Genomic DNA, 22,806 nt, shown 5'->3' with positions numbered 1-22,806 from the left:
TTGCCTAATGAGAGCCTTATCCAGAACTCCTTGAAGTCAGAGTCTGTCTATCAGCTTCAGTAGGCTTTGGATCAGATTTCACATCACTGATTCATTATTAATTACACATCTGGGACTCCCTTTTCAAAGAGTTCATTGTTAAATAAACTCACTTTTAGACATTACAGACTTGGCATTCTTGTGCATTTAATAAAACTCTGGCAAACCAGCAAAGAGCCATGGGCCAGCTTCTCTTCTGGTATTGATGGATGAATCTCCACTGAGCAGCAGTGGTTTACACTATAAGGATATAACATATCTCTTTGCTCTCGTATAACCACTTTCTGTGTGAGATTAAGTCTGTGTTTGAGAATTTTGCCTTTTCTGGGATTTCTCCTCTCTTTTTTATAACTTTTCCTACCAGCAAGAGCTCCTCTGTGGATTCAGACACTGCAGGGTGAAATATATTTGCCATGGAGTTTCTTTTCTCTTCAAAGAGATTCTGGCATCTTTTTCCTTGCACAAACTGCAATCACATCTTCAGAGCTTCCTGGGACAGCAGACAGGCAGGCAAATGTTTTCCTGATCCCTAGGACAAGTGGAATGGAACATTTGTCTTTCTGAATGTATAGGGTCTTTCCCATAGTCCTCAATAATCTAGATCAAGTCCAGACATTGAAGTGACCAAGAAGCTGCTCTTGAAACTCTTTTTACAGAGGAATAATTTTGGCAGAGCAATATGTAGAAATAAAGGTTTTCCTACTGAATTCCATTCAATAGGAGGCTATATCCTTGGTGAAAAAGGACATCTTATGTTGTGATTTAATGCAGGTGCAGGGTATTATTCCCACATAGCAGCTGATGGCACATGGACCAGCAGCCCATACAGGTGTTTCCTGTGCTGCAAGGATCTCCTAAGCTGCATTCAGCCCATCCTGTGCTTTTGCAGGGCTGCCCAGGCACATGAGGAAAAAAGGATGGGGTGAGACCTTCTTTTTCTCCTGATGCCAAATCACAGTTTGGCTGAATGGTCCTGGTTAATACCAAAGTCCAAATAAATTGTGGGGATATATTCAGATGATGGCTACTCAGTTTCCAAAGCTTTCACTTGGTCAACAACTGTTTAAGGCATATGGAAAGGAAAACTAGTAGAAATCCAGCTCCCATTGTTTAAATAATGAAGCTCTGAATGTTGATCAGAGGCAGACATCCTCTGAGTCCATGGCATGCTCCCAATGCAAGGGATAAAAACTGCTACACAGTTGTGGAAGGGTCTGGGAAGGAAGTGAGAATTTTGACACTGGGGCACTTGAGCCCCTCAAAAGTCAAAGCTAATTCCCTACTACAAGTGAAACATCTCTCCTGCTTTATCACAGAGAATGACAAAACCTTTTCCCTCAAAAGTCAAAGCTAATTCCCTACTACAAGTGAAACATCTCTCCTGCTTTATCACAGAGAATGACAAAACCTTTTCCCTCCCCAAATTCACCTTCCTCAGTTTTTCAGAATTCACATTAAATGTGATTATTCTCATCACCCTCATGTATGAAGTGCAAATCTTTCCAAAACTGAAGCCCTTCAGCATTAGAAATTATAAAGTTGTTTGCTCCTTGCCAAAGAGCAAGTTTTGGGGTCAGTCCACAGCCACCTGGTAGGATATGAGGAGGGAGAGAGGATGAGAGGGATCTGTCACACAGGCAATGTGATGCTGGCCAGTCAGCAGAGATGCCTTCAGTTGCCAGAGGCCATCAAGACCTCCAGCATCATTTTCTGGAGGTGTTTGTGCCTCCAGCATCTGCCAGCAGCATGACTGATCTCCAGGCTAGCCCAGAGACTTTGTCTCTGTCACTCAATGAAATTTACTGGGAGCAGGGTCTCTGATATCCTTGCCCACACTGCTGCTGTGGGATCTGCTCCTGCCCATCTTCCACATCTGGTTTAATGAAAGCAGGAACAGATACACTTGCCTAATCACTTCCATCTCACTTTGCAGTGAGCATATGGCTGGGTAAGAGCCAGAAAGACATTTTCTGGACATTGTCAGGGAAGCTCAGGCTGTGCCCAGCATCTCCCTGTGCCATGCCACTGCATGGCACCCTTGGACATTTCCCCATCCACAGGCCAAGGATCACTCCTTTTCAGAAGCCAGGCTGCCTTTATTTGCTTTCTACCCCTCCTGCTTAGAAAAATTTCCTCAATTCTCCATAGTCTCCAAGCTTCTCCTTTCATGGTTCATTACATTCATTGGTAATTCTGCTATCACCCCAGTATGTGGGTCATCACCCACATTTGTATGCACTTACATTTTCCAATTATTTTCTTAGTAACTGTTTATCACTAACAGTTTCTACCCTGCCTGAATTCTCTCTTAACCATTCTGTCTCATTTCTTTGTTCTTTCTTTGCAGGAAAAAAGATTGGGTTTTTTTTTTGTTTGTTTGGTATGGGGTTTTTGGGGTTTTGTTTGGTTTGGTTAGTTGGTTTGTTTTGTTTTGTTTTGTTTTTCTAATAAAAACACTCACTATCTCATCATTTCACCCTCCTCCTTTATAATGGAACTAGTTTATTACCAGCACTTCTTTTTACAAATACCAGGGGAAATAAGCCTTTCTTATTCTCCCAGTAATTCCTATGGTGAGCAAGTATTATTTTGCTTTCTTTTCTTTTGAATTGTGGCCAATAATCATTTTTCTCCATTGCCTCCTCCTTTACTTATGGGGGTTGCACTGTGACATTGGTGAGCCTGGAGTCAGAAAATGAAGCCCAGCATCCTTGTCCCCTTCCCATTCACCTTCAGGGTTGCCTACAAGGCATTAGAACAGAGCTGTGAGGAGGGAGACTGCTAGGACACATTTAGGCTCCTGACTGCCCTGATGTGCACCAGAATGATCCATCTAGAAGTGGAGATGGACCTTGCTTGTGCCCAAGGTTTCCCCACTGAACCTTGATCTGCTCCTTGAAGTGTCCTTCTGCCACTGACATGGGCAAGTGCTGGATGTGGTGGCTGCTGTGACTGACAGAGGGGACCAGACCAGAGGATCCAGGCAGCTTCTTTGCTGTGTCCCAAGGCATCCTGGACATGGAAAACTTGCTTCTTAAGGACACACACTGAAGTTGGCTTCATATATAGGCTCTGAATGTACAGACTCAGTAGGGAAGACTGCAGAGGTGCTGGAGGCAGGGGTGAGTTTGTGCTTCTGCAGATGAAAATTGTTGATTTTTTCCATTCCCTCTGAAATAACCACAGTTCTGTCACAAACCTAATCCTTGGTTATGTCTTGCATCTTCTGCTGACTCAAGAAGCAAACCCAAAGCTCATTCAGAGTGGAGGCACCCTTTGTCCTACAGGACAAGGTGTATCAGACCCTGCCCCATGGCCCAGCTGAGTCAGGGGCCAGCTCCAGCCACCACTCTGGTGAACCTGGGGGCCCCACTCAGGCACAGGAAGCCAGACTACCAGCAAGGAGTAAGTGGGGTAGCACTGATTTCCTGTGCCCTGGGAACTGCACCTACACAATGCAGCACACTCTTATTTGACTCCAAGGTTAAAGCAGCTTCCTTGGCTATCCCATTTCTCTCTTACCCTGACCACTTGACACCCCATAACATCTGAGCGTTGCCATCAGGCAATGAGCAATGTAGCCAACATCTGGCAAGTGAAGTTCAGCCTCTCTCTCCTGACCTTCCCAGGGGAAGAACTGTCTGTCTGATGTGCAGAATTTTCATAGAGTGATTTACATGTGAGTGTGTTAAGCCAGAAGCTTCAAAACATTGTGGTATGTTCTTAATATAGCACAGATAATTAAACTGATGAGAACATCCAGGAAGACCAATATGCTTCAACTCCCAAGTTCCTTAGGGGAGGGAAATCCAACATTGCTGGATGCATGGAGAATCTGCTGGTGGGGCCAGCTCTTTTTACTGTATTCCTGAGTACAGATAGAGAAGATGAATGCAGCCCATGTACCCACTATGCTTCTGCAGGCATTCACCTTCCCCAGTCTCAGCACATGAGGCCGTAGATCTTGTTAAGTTTAATTTATTTCCCTGCACTCACAATTGGGGTGTAAAATAAACCAGGATGACTTAATCCTATGCATCTGACCTAGCACTATTATTTCCTTTATTTACTTTTATTAACGTTGGGTTTGCTAACAGAGGAGTTTTTAAATAAATGATTTTAATGTGTTTAGAAAATGTTCTACAAAAATAAGCATTCACTTAGCTTACTAAATATTTTCAGCAATGAAGCAGTGGCTTTGAGTGAGGATGGAAATAAACATCCTCATTCAGGAGAGATTTTTCAAAAGCAAACAGAACATAAGAATGCAGCTAAGCTAGTATGTCTTGGGAAATTATTTTTCCTTTTCCACATCAGCAATAACAGATCAAGAGCATTTCCAAGCACCAATTTCTGTAGGCTGCATGAAGGGAGATGGACATTTCTATAGTTGATTTGAAACTGGATGAACTAGAGCGCTTCAGAGGTTTACAGTCGAAAAGATAAATGGATTGTGTGAGCTGTCCAATTTCATTATGTGCCCTAACCAAACTCTTTCTTTAATGTTTGATAGAATTATGATCAAATATTTCAAAATAAAAATGCTGACCTCTGTAGAAATTGTTGTTGACCTTGTCAAGGTAGGTTTAATGCTTTAAAAGAATACCAACAATCTCTCAGTGATATAAAACTTTAACAGACACCACCAAATCGAAATATATATAGAAGGCACCTGGTTATTCACACTGGCTGAGTGCTTATCAAGCCCCATTGTCAGCTGAGTGTGAAATGGATTCCTGCCCAGAAAGCTGCCTCTGAAGCTTGCTTCATGTTCAAAGTTTGATTTGCCACATGTGATACAGTCAGATGATTTAAAACACAATTGACTTTCTTGCAGCAGTTGACTACCCTGTTTCAAAAGATTGCCCTGATTTTTTGAGATTTTCTAAGCCTTCTGATGTTTACATTCTTGTAATGAACTTTCTCACACACTTTCTGTAAATAACTTATTGTTTTATATTCTTTTATGGAGGAGGAGAATTTTGATGGACTGTTGGTTTGCCCAGTGTCATTGGAGAGGTGGCACTTTCACCCTCCAATCCTTCAGTTTTGGAAATCTATAAATGTTGGAGTCAGAAAATAAACTTCCCTTTTTCTTCACCTCGAGAGCAGCGGTGTGTGCGCTCGTGTTGTTTTGTCAAAATTCTACACATCTCCAGAAACTGAAAGGCAAATACTCATGAAGACCCAAAATACTTTAAGCCAAATATTTACAATACTGATTATCTGAATAAATTTATCACATACTTTCTTAAAGTAGGCCACCTCACTTCCAACCCAGAGTGTTGCACAGAATGCCATATCTGTGTCTTTTTTTCTTTGCATTAAGGCAAGGGTTTGAACCAAAGCCCTGCACACAAACCCTCTTAACTCCCCAGCATGTGCAATTAGCATCTTGAGCTGCTTCAGTTTGTATTAATTTAGCATCAATCTCCAGTTGGAGAGCTTCATCTAATCTGGCCTCTGTATCCCTCACTGTTGCACTTTACGTGCAAAGGAACGTGAAAAGTCTGAGCCCCCAGTTCTGTGACAAAACCATGAGATATGTTTAGCCTCAGTAATATCATTGCTTGCTTAAATTGATTGCAGATAATGACAATGAAATCCATCTCTGTTGCAGGGGCATCATCCACAGGTTAAATGCCTTTGTGTTGAAAAATGGGACTTTTCTGACTCTTTGCAAGGATGAGGGAAAGAAGAAAGGGTTGCCTGGTTACCCAGGCTGCTTTGAGGCTGTGGGAGCATGATTTGCTATGGCCTTCTTCAGGTAACTAGTGCTGCTATAGCCAGTGCTGCTAAACCATGGAGATCCCAGTGCCAAACACCCAGTCCCAGTGACCTGCAGATCAGGTGGAGTGGTAGAAGCTGAAACCACCATGACCTTGAAAGTCATGGTTTGCTTTAAAGCACAAATGCTTCACTCCACTGCTTGTATGAAACTGATGGACCTAAGCCAGTGCAAAGTCCTCCTGTGGGGGGGTATTTTCCTTCTGCTCTGCTGATTTATCATCCGTATTTTTCTCATTTATACATACAAATCTCATAGATGCTTCATGCATGAGGAGATGGGAAGCTACCAAATGGATCACTAATAGGTTCAAGACATTGAGGATGATTTAAAGGGCTAGTAAATCTGATCATCACAGATGGGAATGGCTTTTCTTCTGCTCTAAAGGAACTGAATTTGCTTGAAAGTTGCTTGTTTGGGTCCACATAAGTGAGTACCTTTTCTTTGCACCAGTCCTTCTGAGTTAGTGCCTCATAAGTTTGCCCTGAAAGTTTAAAAATAAAATCAATCAGACCTGTCAAATTTGGGATGTATTTTCATTAAAACTGTATTAACCCACAGCATGCAGCTCCTGATGTTACTATAAAACTTCTCATGGACTTAACAGCACCTCCTGCAAACACAGTATTTGCTGGAGTAAGCACATAATGAAGCAAGCAGCCAGCCAAGCTTGTCCTCAGGAGTGTCTTGTAAAGGTCAAACCAGATTTGATGTTGTGTTAGGATTTGGGAGAAACACAAAGAAAGATAATAGAGCAAGGATCTGTTTCTTCCAATAATCCAAAACCAAATCTAGAAAGTTTAAATAAAGAAAAATAAAAGTTGCATGTGCAAATTGACTTGGGGCAACTTTTTAACTTGCTTCAGTGATGTTTTCATGGCTGATTAGATGAGCTGGCAGTGACTTTGGCAGTGCTACAAAAGCCATTTTTACATCAGTCAGCATAAGGAATTCCACACTTGCCATCAAATCCCTCCAAAAAAGAATTCTGCTTTCCCTTCCAATCCAGTTTTGCTTCTGTGGTTGGCCAGATCTTCTCACTCAGTTCCTGCTTCTGGCCACAGTTCAGTTGGAAAGGACTCGAGGGTGGCTTGAGCCCTCACACAAGGTTACCCTGTGTGATCTTTCTCAACCTCAGAAAAATATCCCAGGGGGATATGTGAGGATTTTGACCACTTTCCTCTGGAAATGCTGTGCAAAGGGACTGCTTGTGCATGCACAGATCAGCACTCTGGCACACAGGAGGTGCACTGGGGGACACAGGATCTGGCACAGATACTCCATGAAGGGGATGTGCACCAAGCCTTCACATCCAGACTGCACAGCCCAGAGATGCAGACTCTTGGGGGGTCCCAGGAAGAAATCATAACAGTGTGCTGCTCCTGCTGGCACCCCATGTAGTCAAGGCAGACCAGGACATCAGTTTGAATGCCAGGCACAGCATCCTTCCCTCTCCCCAGCCCTGCTGGAGACAGAGAGCCAGATTCTCATGTGGGATGTAGTGCACTAAGGCACCAATTCCCTTTGTACTTCAGGTCTATGGACAAAAAATCAGATCAGAGCCAGAGGCAGCCCCAAACCTAGGGTTTTCCTTCTGCCATCCTCAGCATATCCAGGCCAGGCTCTTTCTTACATGTATGTGGGGAATTAGCTGTTCCCAGTGGAGACAGAGAAGGGATGGAGTGGGCAGAGGGCTGAGGGAGGGAAGAGGGAAGTGCTGAGGCTTTTGTTGTGGATGGGAGAAAGATCTGAGCATGGAGCAGATTTCCTGTCCAGTACCAGTTGCAGCTGGCTGGCCTCTTTGGATGCAGTCACCTGAAAACTCTGCAGGAGTTGTGGGATCATACAGATGGCAACAGAGAGGAATGGGGTCACTGGGCATTGACACAGATCCCTTCTGAATGGGGGAAGAGTGCAGCTGCCTCTGCATCAGACAGGAAAGGGAGGAGGGATGCTAGAGACCCAAAAGTGTCTTTTTCATCCCAACAACTGCTTCTCATTTTGGTTTTGACATGAATTTCACATGCAGAGTTGGCCAGCTCATGCTTTTTGCTTTTTGTGACTGCAAAGTTATTTAAGCAGATTCCCATTGCTAATATATAGGGGAATTAGAGAGTATCAGCAATGCCTTCTGACTTAAGAGATGAAGTGCCAGGTATCAGCTGAACCCACAAATGCAGATATCTGTGAATGTTTCTGAGGCAACTTGTCAGGAGTGTGTTTCTAATCCTTTTACCAAACAGATTTTTTTAGAAAACCTGGGAATTTTTTTGTCTGTTTCTCTCTGACCCTAATAAATCTTAATTCCCACAACTTGCGGATGTTGACTTTCCAAGAAAAAATGTCAGTGGCACTCTGTCACCACCCTCCACACTGCCGAGGTGGCTGCTGGAGGCAAGTTGTCTCATTTGCTTATGTAATGAAGAAAAGAGATTTTTGGAGCCAACTCTAACTTTGGGAAGGAGGTTCTGCCCGTGCCAGCACGAGCAGTGCTCCTGCTGCCAGTCCCCAGTGCTGACGGAGTTCAGCTGTTCCATCATAAAAAATAAGGCTCTCCCTCTCCAGGCATTTTGCATTTCAATGAATAATTTTTCACCCAACTACATCCCAGCCTGCTTTGATTATGTGCACTCCATAAATTGACATAATAACGTGGAGTTGAGGAATAGAGGATCTATCCCAGAAGGGGAATTGCAGCCCCTAAAGCCCCAAGCCTTTAGCCTGAGCAGTTCTGTACAGTATTATTACCCTGTATTCAGATGACATAATTACCAAAAGGGCCCTTACTGGGTATTCACACAACATTATATGGAGTGACTTTGGGTTTTTCTTTTCTTGGAAATGCATGAAAGGGGTTAAACAAGAGGTTGATAGAGCTGTTGGCAGACCCAGTCTGACAAGAGGAGAATTGCAAGTGAGGGACAGTTAGTGGCCCCTGGATGAAAGAATTACGTGTTCTGTGTATGAGGAAGCAGGGGAGGGAAGGAGTTCCAGTCCATAGCTGTCATGGGGCAATGCACTGCACATGGTGAGTATGGAGCATTTGCTGGCTTTCAGCAGATAAGGCTGCTGACAGTGAGCACCAATGCCCAGAGGAACAGAGTCAGAACACACAGGGCCTGGATGGGCTTCTTTACTGCCCTTATCTCCATGGTGTTGGACCATAGGCTTGTGGCTGCTTTTAGCTGATGATCTAATTCATGGGGAGGACCTGGAGTTTGCTTCATTAGCAAATGCTAATAGTCGGTGGAGGGGAAGAATTGTGTGTGAGGCAGCATTTGGCACTTTCATTTCCTCCTGATTACACTGCCCAAGGCTCCAGCAGACCCAAGGAGCAGCCCTGTTCCCTGCCTGGTAGGACTGCCTGGGCACAGCCATGGGAGGAATTGCTCTGCATTCATGCAAACTGTTCCTTTTCCACCTCACCTCTCCTGCTGATGGACTGGCCACGCTGCACGCATTCCCCAGCCTGCATTGCAACTCAAGCCACCAAAAATATATTTTTCAAACATTCAGCCTTTGAATGTTGAGCAAAATTTGACCAAATCAACAGGACTTGAGAGGCTGGTTTGAACTAAGCACACTTCACAGTCCATCCTGCAGAAACCAAACCTGCTCAAAGCTAAATACCAGTGGTTTGTGTCCTGGAGCCTGTGCCTGGCCACAGCTGGGTTTTAGCACAAAATCAGTGCTGAGCATTGCAGCACTTGGCTTAGCAGTGTCTCATCTCTGCATTCTTGTGCTATTTTGCACTGTAAGTCCCTCCAGCAAGGAGACAGTGGATGGTAGCAGTGTTTTTAACCTCAATGAGTGAAGCATTGCTTGGGGTGAGTTAGGTACCTGGTTCCCACAGCTCAACGTGGGTCTGTGCTGGATGGATTTGGGTGGCACGTGTCTGTCCATATGTGAAATATACATTACCCAGGAACCTTCTGCTGCAGAGAATTAAGGAGAAGCTACGACATGGGGGAGGGGGAACAGACAGGCTTGTTTGACAGTTAATAAAACAATGAAATATACTTTGTGTGTGCCTGAGTTTCTAGGGACACACCAGCAGCTGCTAATACCATGTCATCTGTTTTTTATTCATGGCACTGCTGGACTGTGGATAGATAATCTCTCTCTATAACTCACTCATTTCTAAGCTTAATGGGAAGCTGTCATAGAGAAACATGCTTCTCTGCCAAAAGTGGGCAGTCTGTCTTTCCACTGGGGGAACACATGATTCCAGAGTTCTTTGCTCTGCCTCAAATCCCAGTAACATTGCCTTTTAATTATATTGAGTATTGAATACTGGAATGCTTGTGTTTCTGCTGTATTTTCCACAATGACTGGCAGAAACAGCTCATTCTGCCTCTGTCAGACAAAGAGGAGCTCCATCCCTCTGATGGGATCTTCTCCATCCCTCTGGTCATCTTTGTGACCCTCCTCTGGACCCACTCCAACAGGTCCACGTCTTTGCTGTACTAAGGGCTTCAGAACTGGATGCAGCACTCCAGGTGGGATCTCACCAGAGCAGAGCAGAGCAGAGGGGAAGAATCACCTCCCTCAACGTGGTGGCCATGCTTCTTGTGCTGCAGCACAGGACACATTTGGCTTTCTGAGCTGCAAGTGCTGAATCATGCCCAGCTCTTCATCCACCAGTACCCCCATGTCCCTGTCCACAAAGCTGCTTTCAATCTCTTCATTCCCCAGCCTGTCTCTGGGGAATACCAGATACCAGGGGTTTCCCTGACCCTGTGTGTTGCACTTGACCCTGTTGAACCTCGTGAGGTTCCCGTGGACCCACTCCTCAAGCTTATACAGGTCCCTTTGGATGGCATCCCTTCCCTACAGCTTGGTGCCAGGCTTCTCCCAGTCTGTAAGAGATCCATCTCCCCAGAAGCCCTCTTCCTCCTCCTCCTCCCATCCTGTGGCTAGCACATGCCTATAACAAGCCAGTATTATCACTAAACCTGTGTGACAGTGACTGTGGCTGGTGTTAGGAGGCACCAAAATGGGGTTTTCGTGTCACCTGGAGCAGCAAAGTCTTGCTCTGTATCACCTGTATCTCACATCCTCCTTTTCCTCTTTTCAGCACTGGGGAGGTGTCCCATGAGCAGACCCCAGCCTGCTCCCCCAGTGGGTACAGCAGCCCATATCAATGAGCTCATGCTAATATGAACTCATCCAATAAATGCATCAAAGAGCCATGAAACTCTGGGATTTTGACATTGAATCAGTTTGAATCATCATTCCTCATGCAGCTTCCCTTTTCCAAGGAGCTCTCAGGCTTGTCCTTCCCCTCCCTACCTGCCTTCAGTGCTCTCTGTGCTCTGCTGTTGTTCAGGGAAGTTGCCATCGTGTCTAATTGGGAAGAAACACCTGTAGAGTGCCTCTGTGCAGAGATAACTGGAGTGCATGGAAGAGAGACTCATCCCCTGTGGTTAATTTGCCAGTGCTGAGTTCTCCTTTAAATAGAGGCAAGGAGATACAGACAGAGCTAGGACATGGCATGCATTGACATTTTCTTGGTGTAGTTTTTGCTAGCACAGGCTGTACCTGTAGTCTAGGGTGTGGAGTGGGCCCTTTAAGCAATGGGGAATTGCAGGGAGACATCTCTTGGAGTGTCAGCCAAGTGTGATCCTATATGGACCTTCCTGCATTGCCTTTGGTGCTTTTTCATCATCTTTCTTCATGGCAAGTTCAAGTCACAGAGCTGCTAGTAAGGCTCAGCCCCTTCCCTGCCACCTCCTGACACCACTAATAAAGCTCTCCCTTTCCTCTAAGTCATTATTTGAACAAACTTCAGCTGTTTTGGAGGGCAAGGAGGGAATGAGTTCACTGCTTCAAGCCTGCAGGGTTGCAAAGAGCCCCAGCCATGTGCTCACTGTGCTCCTCACTGCTGAGGCTTTGTGGATGCACAGCATTATCATTTCAGACAAGCCTCTCTGGCATGGCCCAGGGAGCAGGGAAGGATGTCTGGGTCATTCTACTAACAAGGAGGCAGCCCCTAATGAGTCCATCTCTGCTCCCCTGCTTCTCCAAGAGGGAAGGAAGAAACCTCAGAGCGCTCTGAAGTCAGGCTTGACTTCACAGCAGAGTTGTCTGCTCTGCAGAGTATCAGGAGTCCCCTGGACAAGGTTTGGTGCCATCATATCTGGCAGGTGGATCCTGATATGTTAGGTTATATAGAAAATGTCATGTTTGCAAGTCCAGGAAGTCCAGGCTGCAAAATGTAACTTGTTCCAGGCTGAAGTAGGATTTGGGGAGTACAAATATGGATCCAGAGCCAAGAAAGCACTCAGGTTACTGCCATGCAGAGAAGCCTCAGGGACAGGGTTTGGATAATAAATGGCCAGTGTCTGTGCCAGAGACTCGGATACACAGGAGTGTGGGGCCCTCAGCCTTTCCTCCTGGCAGAAGTAAGAACTTAGCAGGAGCAGACTCTTCTTCCCCAGGGCCACAGCTCCAGTGTGCTGGGACTACAACTGGGTCCCTGCTGATTTCTCTAGTAGCAATAGCAATTGATTTACAGAACACTGTTCTTTACATGCCTTTCTGAAAAGAGGGTCCTGTAGCAGGAGGGAGCAGCAGGGGATTCCCTGGCTGTGTAATGCTGCTCTGACAGCCTACCCCACCAGCAAAGCATGTTCAGCCCTCACCAGCCCAGATGAAGGATTTCTCCTGGTGTTCCCCATCCCAAGTTCAGGCCAGCCAGCTGCAGCTGTGACAGCCCCACAGGCTGCTTTTTGTGATACAGGTTACATGGAGCACTCCAGGAAGGTGTCGGTAGGAAAGGGATGAGGAGCAGCAGATGCAGAGGGGTCTCCACAGCTGCTTGGGCAGCTCCCAGGGTGACACAGTCCAACTCTGTAGCTCTGCATCATTGAGGACGTCGTTCAACTTCTACTTGGAATGCCACCTGTTACCCTTGATTTATTTCTGTGGGATGCACAGGGTGCATCTTGCTGACCATCCAACTGTATTGAATCCAGAAGGTCCCAGGCCCACTTTCTATTGATTTCCCTGCTCTCACAGACCAGTCCCCATCTCCTTCAATGTATCTGTGATGGAAGTTTTATTAATGCAAAATTTTCCCTCTGGAAAATGAAGTCCAGAAATTAATAATGAATTAAAACAACTTGCCATAGGCATTGCTAATGAGCTCTTTGTCTGTGCAGCTCACATGAAAGGAGGTCATTGCTCAGCCTTCCCATCGCGAATGGCAAGAAGATTAACCGCGAACATCCCGCGTGCGTGCGGGTCTCTCCTGAGACAGCAGGACAGGCTGCAGCTCAGCTTCTGCCTGGCTGCCTTGTCCTGCCTTATCCCTGCTGGGCAGGTTTGTCTGGAGGAGTCTTTACCACTTGGAGAAGACACCTTCCTCCCCTGCAAACACTCAGGTTGCCTGTCTGTGTTGGGAGGACACCCGAGTCATTCCACTGGAAAGGACAATAACCTTGCAGAGCTTAAGGGGAGAGAGGAAAGTAATCTTGGAGGGGACTAGCAGGGCTTAACTTCACTGCCATAAGCCTCTTCAGGGACTCTGGCCCAGAAACTAACCTGGCACCACTCCAGTGCTGGGTCTGCATCTATTGTTCTTTTCCCTTATCTTGCAAGGCAAAGGGTTATCCTGCCTTATCTGCTACCACAGGCTTTGGAGGAGGCCTCACTGCAAGGGTGCTGGAAATCGTGCCCCTGCTGAGCCTCAGGGGGCTGTGCTGGGAGAAGAACATCCACTTCTGGGCACTGGGCATGGGAAAGCTGTCACACCATGCTGACCACCTCTCCTTGGCTTTTTTAGCCTGGTCTCACTCAGCAGAATAAGGAAGCAGCATGTTGCATTTACCCATCCTGGGGTGGGTGGGTGAAAGCAGGTGGTTATGGGTGCTGCTCCTCTCTTGATACACCAGTACATGGGGCAAGGGACATTGAGCATCACTTCTCTATGATGTGACTGAAGAGCAGAAGGGGCTTTCTCCCTTGTCCAGTGTCCCTTGTGGCAGTGTTGTCTGACTGCACAGAGGGACCCACACCTTCCCCATCTCCATGGGCAGCCTCTTACACATCAACTCTTTATTGCAAAAGCTCCGTTCTTGCAAAAGCTCAACCTGTAACTTCCATGTGCTTAACCCAGGCTTGGGAAAACTCTGTTGTGTTTGAGACATGATGCTTCACCACTCTTTCCCACCCTGCTCTCTCAGGTGAGACACCCAGCCAGGCTGACTGATGGCTCACTCCCTTGCTTGGCAGCACAATTGCTCGTTTGTCAAATAACTGAGTCACATAGAAGCACTGGGCACCAGGCAGTGACAGCCACGCAGCTCCCAGCCTGCAAGACACTCCAGCATGGGGGTGCCTGGATTCACCTCCACCAACTGTCCCCACCACAGCCTTGGCCATGGAGGAGTCAGTCCTGCCATGCATTCCCACCCCTCCTCTTGTAGCTCTGGGCTGTGAAGAAATCCCTTTCTGGTGCAGAGAGAATTTGGGCCACCCTGAAGAGAAAGGAGCAGGGACCCTTGGGCAAGGGGAAAAGCAAGGCTTCAAACTGTACATTTACAACAGGAAACAAACACTCTTCCTCCCTCTCCTTTGTCTGTTGTTAAGCTGAAAACTCACCCAGTGCCCCCAGTAACTACCTGCACTGAGCCTGTGTATCTCTGAATTCACCTGGCAGTCTTGCCATCCTCTTCATCACAATATTTGTGTATATCATAAGTCAAACTGTAGCTTGTCCTTAGAATGCTCTGACAAAGAGAGGTTCATCTTGCAGGAGACAGGGATGCTGCAAATGTCCATCCCACTCAGCACAATGCCAGGAGGGAAGTACCTGAGAAGCCCCCAGTGAGACTGGTGTAGCTGGTGTGCTCTTTGCTTGGGTCTTTGATTGGACTCTAGGGGACAGGGGACCTGACCATGATCCCATGCCTGCTCCATTCATCTCTGAGCACCATTTGGGAGCTTGTTCAGGAGTGAAGGTCAATGCAGTCACCAGTCTTGTCATAGCAGAGCCTCCAATAGTTGTGCCTGAGAAATTTGACTTGGAATTAAAACAAAGCTGGTTGCATCCTACCTATTTGTTATCTGCCAGGCTGTTCCTCCTACACAGCAGCTTCTCTCATATTCATTCAGAAGCTGCATCAAGCCAGGGCTGCATTTAGGCACAGCTATTGTTTCTTTCTTTGCTGGCATGACCTAGAAACCCCCCATGCATTGCATGTCCCTATAGGGTGGGTAGAAAATGCTGTGATGCTCATATGAATAACGGGGAAATATACAGAGAAGTTTGTCCCAGCTATGTCAGATACTGTGATAGTGCTGGGTTTAGGGACATTTTCAGACAGTCTGAGTTTTATGAATCTGTTTGAAAGTTAGGTACAAATCAGAGAGTTTTTTCTACTACAGCTGTGTTTATAGGACAGAGCAGTTGATTAGGACAGCAGGGTTCTGATGTCCCTGCCACTCGTTTTCTGTACAGCATTATAATTTCACCTCCATTTAACAACAGGTTCATGTCTGGGGTAACTGACTCAGCTGCTTGGCAGACTCATTGGGGCAGTCAAGCCTGCAGACAGTTTTATTTCCACTGAGGTTTGCAGCACAGAGATTTGTAGACCAAATCCTTATAAGTAGTCACCAGGGAATATTGTTGGGATCTCTGACCCCAGCTGTGCCAGTGCTGCTGGAACAATTGCAGCTCTGGCATCTGGGTCTATTACAAGGCTGCAGTATCTGCATCCTTTGTACCCCTGTTTCCTACAAGAGACAGGATGAGCTGTGCTATTGCCAAGGCTTCAGAAATCTGGTTGGAAGAACCAGAGCCCAGCAGAGCAGATGAAAATTCATAGAGGCAGGAGAACACATTAGAGTTAAAAGACAATTAAGGTTTTGCAGAAAAGGCAGTAATGAACCATCCTCTGTTTCTCTGAGCTTGGCTTTTTTTTGTCTTACAAAGAGTATTTTGAAAGTGTGTGCTGCTTTCCTGTCTTTCCATCCAAGTGCCTAAATTTGAGGATGTATCCTTATCTCTATATGACAAGCAATAGTGAATGGGAAACTATTTTGTTCCGTCGTTTACTTCTCATTTGGTCCCGTCACATCCTATCTTTTGGCACTATGTATTTTCTTAGTGTTATGAGCATATATCTGTACTGTGTGTGAGAGAGTGGGTGTCTGAATTGTGTTTGCAAAGGCCCTTGATAAAAAGCTTTAACAAGTAAAATTATCAGAGAGGCAGGAGTGGGCTGGTCCTGGTAGATCCGAGCACTGGCAGGCAGCAAATCATCTGTCTGCAGAGACATTAAGTGCTGAATAGGTCAGAATTGCCAGGTTTTTAGTATTTACCTAGAAGGGAAACTACTGCTCATTTCAAGGAGCTAATGTTCCTTGCAGATTTAGCTTGAACACCAGAGGGAACATAAAAGCAGCAGCTGTGCAGTAGTTTCAAGGATAGTGTTTTCCTCCTCAAGCACAGTGCAGTTCTATCCAATTCTCCTCATTAATCACTTTATTTCATTTTTGTTTTTCAGCCAAAGCTTTTGGCCAAGGAGCTGCTTGACTTGGTGGCATCTCATTTCAACCTGAAGGAGAAGGAGTACTTTGGAATTGCATTCACAGATGAAACGTAAGTGTGAGAAATCAAAGACTTAAGAGGCAACTCTTGGTTACAGAAAATCTTGGTGTAGAAATACTGTGTACACCAAGGTCCTAGACCAAGGTCTAGGAAGGCATGGACCAAATTACCACTAAATTTAAGGGTTTGTCTCAGGACAGGCCATATGTACCCCCAGATTAAATTACAAGAATAAAATTTGCACCAGAGAAACATTAAAGGTCTGCCAAAGGCAATGATTAGTCCCAGACTGTGACCCCTCAGTGCTACTGCACCACCCTGTTACATTTTTCCAGCTGTTTTCTCTCAGGAGTTACACCATCCTTGGCGTATGGACTGTGTCTTGTATGGACACCCACCTTGGTTGGCAATAGGTTTTTTCATTGTATGTTAATCAGGAAGAGGCTTCCCACAACTAAATAATTTTAAAAAAACCAAGATTTTCAAGCCAGCACTGTGTCCCCAGAACAGCTGAGTCAGCAGTATTGCTGTCACGAGCCAGTTCCTCTCTCCTGCTGAAGTGGCAGGGAAATGTAAATTATCTGCTGGAATAATGATTCAGGATCGGGTAATCAGAGGCTGCGGGATAATTGCACAAACATATCCGCATTCATCTCGGCAGCAATCACCCCTCTAAAGTCAATCCTTTGGCAAGCACCTGCCTTGGACAGCCTGAGGCCATCTCAGGACACAGCTCCAAGGATGGAGGAATGCTCAGCAACAGGCACGTGCAGAAGCAGGACCCAGATCAGATGAGATCCCAGAATCCATCCCAGCTCACTGACATGAGTAGCTCAGCCCTGTAGATCTCCAACCCAACACAAATTAATGAGACTAATCCTCCAAGGGGAAACAGTAGGAGGCACTTGCCTTTTACAAAGCAGGAGTAAGAAATTGCTCCTATCACTGTGTTTATTCTTGGAGAGAACAAGTTACTCAGTGGGTGCTGCCTGAGAGGCACAGGAAAGCCATGCAGGGAAGCCACAGCACACTAGGAGACAAAAATGTTCCCTTAACAGTCCCAAGAGCACAGGTGAGAAACAAGGCACCTCTCAAACTGTAACCAGAGAGCAGCAAGTCCCAGCTCTCAGTTCAGTTCAGCTGGGTGGGCACAGGGCCCCTCTGGGAGAGCAAGGGAAGCTAATGAGGAGGTGTCAGCAATTAGAGAGACCCAGCCTCCCCTGGAACTTCCAGGTTTAACTGGGTGAGCAAAGTGAGGAAGTGTGAGAGCTGGCAGAGCTTGAAGCTACATAGCAGATGCAGATGGATCTGCACTGTCCAGGCAGGATTCAAAGGGTGAGGTGGTGGCATCCACTCACTTGGTCACCTTCAGCCCTGTAGATGTGCTTTCCAGGAGATGCTCAGCCAGCCCAGATGAAAGATCTGGGGACAACCTCACTAAATCAAGGAAGTACAGCCCAGAAACAAGCAATAAGTCCTAGCTGGTCTGAAGCCCTTCTGCTGTCCCATAGTGACACTGACATTTGCACTGAGGCTTCTTCAGTGCTGTGAAAATAACTCTGACAAAAGTATTACCTCTTCAGTTGTAAAATGCTTTGAAGAGAGTTGGCACAACCAGCAATTGTTTTATTTGACTGAACACAGCCAAAGAATATGGCTGGGGCCTTGGGCAGAGTCTTGGAGATAGATGTCCCAAGCCAGCTTCAGAAAATAAACTGGATTGTCTATACCACAGATCTTAACCTGCAATGTGAAATGGAAGTTTGAAAAATCCCTTTTTTTGAAAAAGTAGTAAAAACAGTCCCTTAACGTTTGTTTGCAGGGCACATAACCCAATCCTTTAGCTAATACAGACCAGGAATGTAAAAAGAAACCCTTTAATTCTGTGACACAAGCCCTCAGGGACTTCTTCACTCTCCACTGAGTTTCCATGTGCTTTACTTGAAGGGGACTCATAACCAGCTGAAACAGAACAAGCCTGGTTCATAAATGTAGTCGGCTAAATGGCAAGTTTAGAAAGAAGAAAAGCCACTAAAGTATTAAATCAATTCTTCTATTTAAGAGTAAAAGCTCTATGAGAGTAATTTATTTAGAAATTATTTAGACTGGGGATTTCCATTCATTAGTTGTGCTCTATCATGACAACCTTAGAAGAAAATCAATAGGAACAACCTTTGCGTTGGCAACTTAATAGTTTCTTGTGATAATACAGGGTCATTACTGCCTTCAGCGTGACTAAAATTAGATTGTCAGACTATTATGGAGGGGAGAATAACGCCTCCTATTTTAGTGATCATAGGAACCTTTTATAGTGTGAGCCATTAACTGCAGGGGAGCACAGGTCAAAAGGGTGTCCCTGTACAGCACCAGGGGCCAAGCTTCACAGGAAGCCAGAAGAGCAATATCCTGCTTGATTAGAAGTGAAAAGGGATGGGGGAAGAGCTTGGGTTTTAGTTCAGCTGGTTATGAATCTCCACTAACCACCCCTTCCCTTCAGATCAGCTCCTCCAGCAGTCACTTAGAGCAAGCGGGCAGGATTCTGTTCACTGCAGACTCCCCATGTGGGCCATGGGCAGGGTTTCCACATCCCTCACTTGCCCTTAGATCTGAGTCACCTGCTCCATTGAGAGCTACCAAATTTGGCATCCCACAGAGCAGGGGAGCACCCTTTCCTGGAATACCCTCTCATCCCTGGGAGCTGGGGGGAAGCCTGTTTCCACCTTCCAGCCATGTGGCAGAGCCAGAGTGAGGGAGCAGGTGTCCCACATCCTGGTTGAACAGCTGGTCCAACAGAGGGCACAGCTCAGAGAATAACGTCCTGCTCTGGCACTAGACCAGTTCCTTTATCACCAAGTCCACTGTGTTGGAAAATTTGTATAGTTAAATTCTTATGGCCTCATGAGCTTCTCAGCCTCTTCAAAAGTAATTGAGAAAATCTGTGAGCTTAAAGGGTTTTTTGTTTCTGTTGCAATTGATGGAAATATAAATAGTTTATGTGGGTTATATTATGTGAATTGGTTTTTCTCAATGTCCATTTAATTCAGAATGAGTCTGACACTGAAAGAGTGTGAGTTGGTTCATTGGCCCAAATACCTTTTTAACACAAATCAATGTGGATCCACTTTTCAGAAAACTGGACACTAAGCAGTAAAACTGTATAAACAGAACCACCTGGAGGCAAAGTAGTCATTGATGTGCCACTTATAAAAGAAAACAGAACTACAGCACACAATCAACAAAATGGACCCTGGGCACCAAAATCCATACTCACTCTGTATCCTAAATGGACCCAGGTTTTTTTCCTTAAAGTGATGATGGGGTTGTTATTGACACACCAGTTTAACTGCCAACATGAGTACAACCAGCAAGAGGAAAATTATCTGGCTTCCAGTACTTGACCTCCCTATAGGTCCCCCAAAACTGTTTGCACCATTATTTCTAAATACACTGATAAAAATATCTGAAAGAACAAATCGATGGCAATAGTCAAACAAAAGCTACTTTGTGTCTCTAAATTGAGCTGTGAAGGAAATCCAGCTAGACATGGGCATGTATGAATGGGATCCCAGTGCAAGCTGCCTAAATTGGTCCCTGAAAACTGTCAGGATTACTACATGCCTAGGGTTATATTCCCATACTTTTCCCTGTCTTACATGGGATTGTGCTCTGTGAATAGTTCTGCTGACAACAGGAAGACAGATTCCAGAGCAAAGCGTTCTCTGGTGCAGTGGCATGGGAGTTTGGCTCCCTGATAGCCCACATTCACAGGCAGATACCAGGGACTGCTCACTGCTGCTGTTCTCTACATGCCATGCTTCAGAACAAGGAGTTAGCTGACAATCTGCAGTGCAGAAGCCCCCAGTGATGAAAGATTGTAAGTAGTAATTGAGTACAGTGAGCAGTTAGCTCCTGGCAGGGATTTAAGTGACCTTCCTCCTCTGAAGGAGCTTTGGATTAAGCTCCATGCAGATGATACTAATGAAACTCTTCAACCTAAAAACTCGGTGGCAATTAAATGTGTTATCCAGTGTGGAAGATGAGACAATCCAGTACTCAGAACTGTGTATGTGATCAACATAAATGTGGAATTGGTATGCATATGTATATACCTACCAGTTGCTCCTGCTGAAATGCAATGAGAATGAAAAGAGCAAGTCTTTTCAAAATAAGAAATACCTTGAAGTGATTTTTTGTTCTGTGCACCATGGCTTCTCAACCCTTCCTTGTGCACGTCAGGCAAACCCAGACATTGCTGTTGAATAAACACAGAGGTAGACAGTAAGTCCATTGTCAACAGCTCGCCCTCAGTGGGATCTGGTGTGTAACACCATCAGCTGCTGGTGGCTGCTGCACTGGTGATACAAATGCAACTGGACAGTTTCAGCATAGGATGTCAGGTTTAGTGGGGCTTTTCCTTGCTCTGACAGCATTTTGTACCATGGCCTACATGGTAAATGCTCAGGTTGTACTTAGGCTAGGAATGGGTGAGCATGGCTAGTTTCAATCCCACGTGTAACTGGAGCCTTCACAGCTAATTTCAGCCTTCCTGAGGCCTGTTAAAGCAGCAGAGCAGCACTTCAGGACCAAAAAAAAAAAAAAAAAAAGGTAAAATTACAGATTTCAAGAAGGGGGATGCAGCAGGAAGGCTAGATACCTCTACGTTTTTAGGCTGAGAATCTTTCCATGGGGATTATTTTTGACAGCCTGGAGTATCTGCCTTCTAAAAGCCAAACCTTGTTAAAGTACACATCTGTGCTGAGCAACAGGGAATGGTGCATGGATCTCACACTAGAATGGTGCATGGATCTCACACTAGCATGCCAGCAGCAGAAATGATGGAAGGAAAACCCCTGCATCTTGCTGCATGCCCAGCTATGCATCCTCCCCAGAGCAAGACCAGTTAGTTCCTACATCAAGATGAGTTAATATGGCAATCCTCACCCTGATCCCAGGCTGGGCAGACTTGTCCTCAGCCCCTGTACTGCAGTGGCTACATATGGGGTGACCAGTTTGGCTTGAAAATCTGCATTATATCCCTCCTTTCCAGCAGACACACTGCCAGCACGTCTTTGCCCCTAATGCACAGTATAGGCTGCCTTTTACATAAAGTGAAAACAATAGAGAAAAAAAATATTTTAAAATTTTATCTAGAGAAAAAGCTGTCTGAAAGTTACAATATATTGGAAAGAAATACATGGGTGTCTAGAGCAGGGGATAAAACAAGCTTTGTTCCTTTTGTACACCAAAAGATGTCCAAGATGAGTCTGAAAAGTCCCTGACTCCACACATATCACTGGTACCTAGTTGAGTCTTGGTACTTTTGCAAAACAGATGCAAAAGCTGCTTAAACTGAATGCCTGACTCCTACACGGCAAAATTTGAGGAGAGCTTCTTTCTTGACATATTGATCCTGAGCCCACGAGAGTGATGGGTGGAGCTCAGCAGTAATTTAGAAGCCCTTGGTGGAGCTCAGCAGTAATTTAGAGCCCCTTGGCTTGAGGCAGCATGCTGTGCTGAGGTGAGCACACACAATGTCCCAGCAGGGTTCCAGAGCTGCCCGGGCAGGAAGGTCCCTGAGCTGCCCATCCTCTTCTGCACCTCCATAAACAGTACATAAACAGAAATTCCCATTGAAGCCAGGTGATTCAAAGCCTCCTGAAAGTGCTACTTTCCCCTTTATTTATTTTTCTGGGAAAGATGGAGTGGGGGGGGCTGTAAATCCAGTTAAATTGCTACAGGGATGTCATTGCTTACTTTGTAAAAGGGTTTCTCAGTTGCCCAAAGCTCATGCACATGAAAACCCTTGTGAAAGCTGAGTGTTTTTGCTGTATGTGTCCTTTGCTGTATATATAAGCCTTAGCAATGTACCCTGTATATACAAGGTACGTTGCTAAAGCTTGTGGCAATCCTAGAAGGTAATTTAAGAGTTGGGGTTTTTTTTTCAAAGCAGGCAGTTTTTTTCTCTTTTTTCATTTTCAGTGGAATGGAGAATTATTCTTGAGGATTATCATGAGCTGGTGAATAGGCACTGGAATAAAGCTCAGGACATCTGAGTTCCATTTCCTGCTTTATTTGCTGCAAGATTCTCCCCCAAATCATTTCAGCTCTCTCTCCCTTTGCTCATCTAGACAGCAGAGTACTGAAGGCAAGGGCTGCCTCTCCCTCTGGGTGAAATCTGGTCTGACTGAAATCAACAGCCAAAAGCTCACAGGATGCAACCCTAGCATCACTGAAGGCAATGGAAAAAATCTGGCCAGCTTCAGTGGGGCCTGAATGTCACCCTAGGTATTTCCACAGTGCCTAATTTAACAGGGCCTTTATCTCAGCTGGGGAGCGAGATGCCCCCTGTAATACAAATGATGGTATTTATAAAATACCTCTCATGCACACACAGCACTCTGCAATGTGGGGAACGTGTCAA

The 22,806-nt window shown here is 45.5% G+C and overlaps 1 protein-coding gene across 7 annotated transcripts in view; it reads left to right on the top strand.

Annotated features, from left to right (window-relative positions):
- Nucleotides 1–22,806, top strand: part of FRMD4A (FERM domain containing 4A) — a 367,728-nt gene that overhangs the window by 251,094 nt on the left and 93,828 nt on the right. For all 7 annotated transcript variants that reach the window (XM_036400308.1, XM_036400309.2, XM_036400310.1 and 4 more), the window contains one exon: nucleotides 16,342–16,436. In XM_036400308.1, the coding sequence (XP_036256201.1) occupies nucleotides 16,342–16,436 (95 nt within the window). The remainder of the gene's footprint in view (nucleotides 1–16,341; nucleotides 16,437–22,806) is intronic.

Source organism: Molothrus ater, chromosome 5 (assembly GCF_012460135.2).
Source record: "Molothrus ater isolate BHLD 08-10-18 breed brown headed cowbird chromosome 5, BPBGC_Mater_1.1, whole genome shotgun sequence".
Taxonomy (NCBI): domain Eukaryota; kingdom Metazoa; phylum Chordata; class Aves; order Passeriformes; family Icteridae; genus Molothrus; species Molothrus ater.
This window is presented reverse-complemented; position numbering and strand designations above follow the sequence as displayed.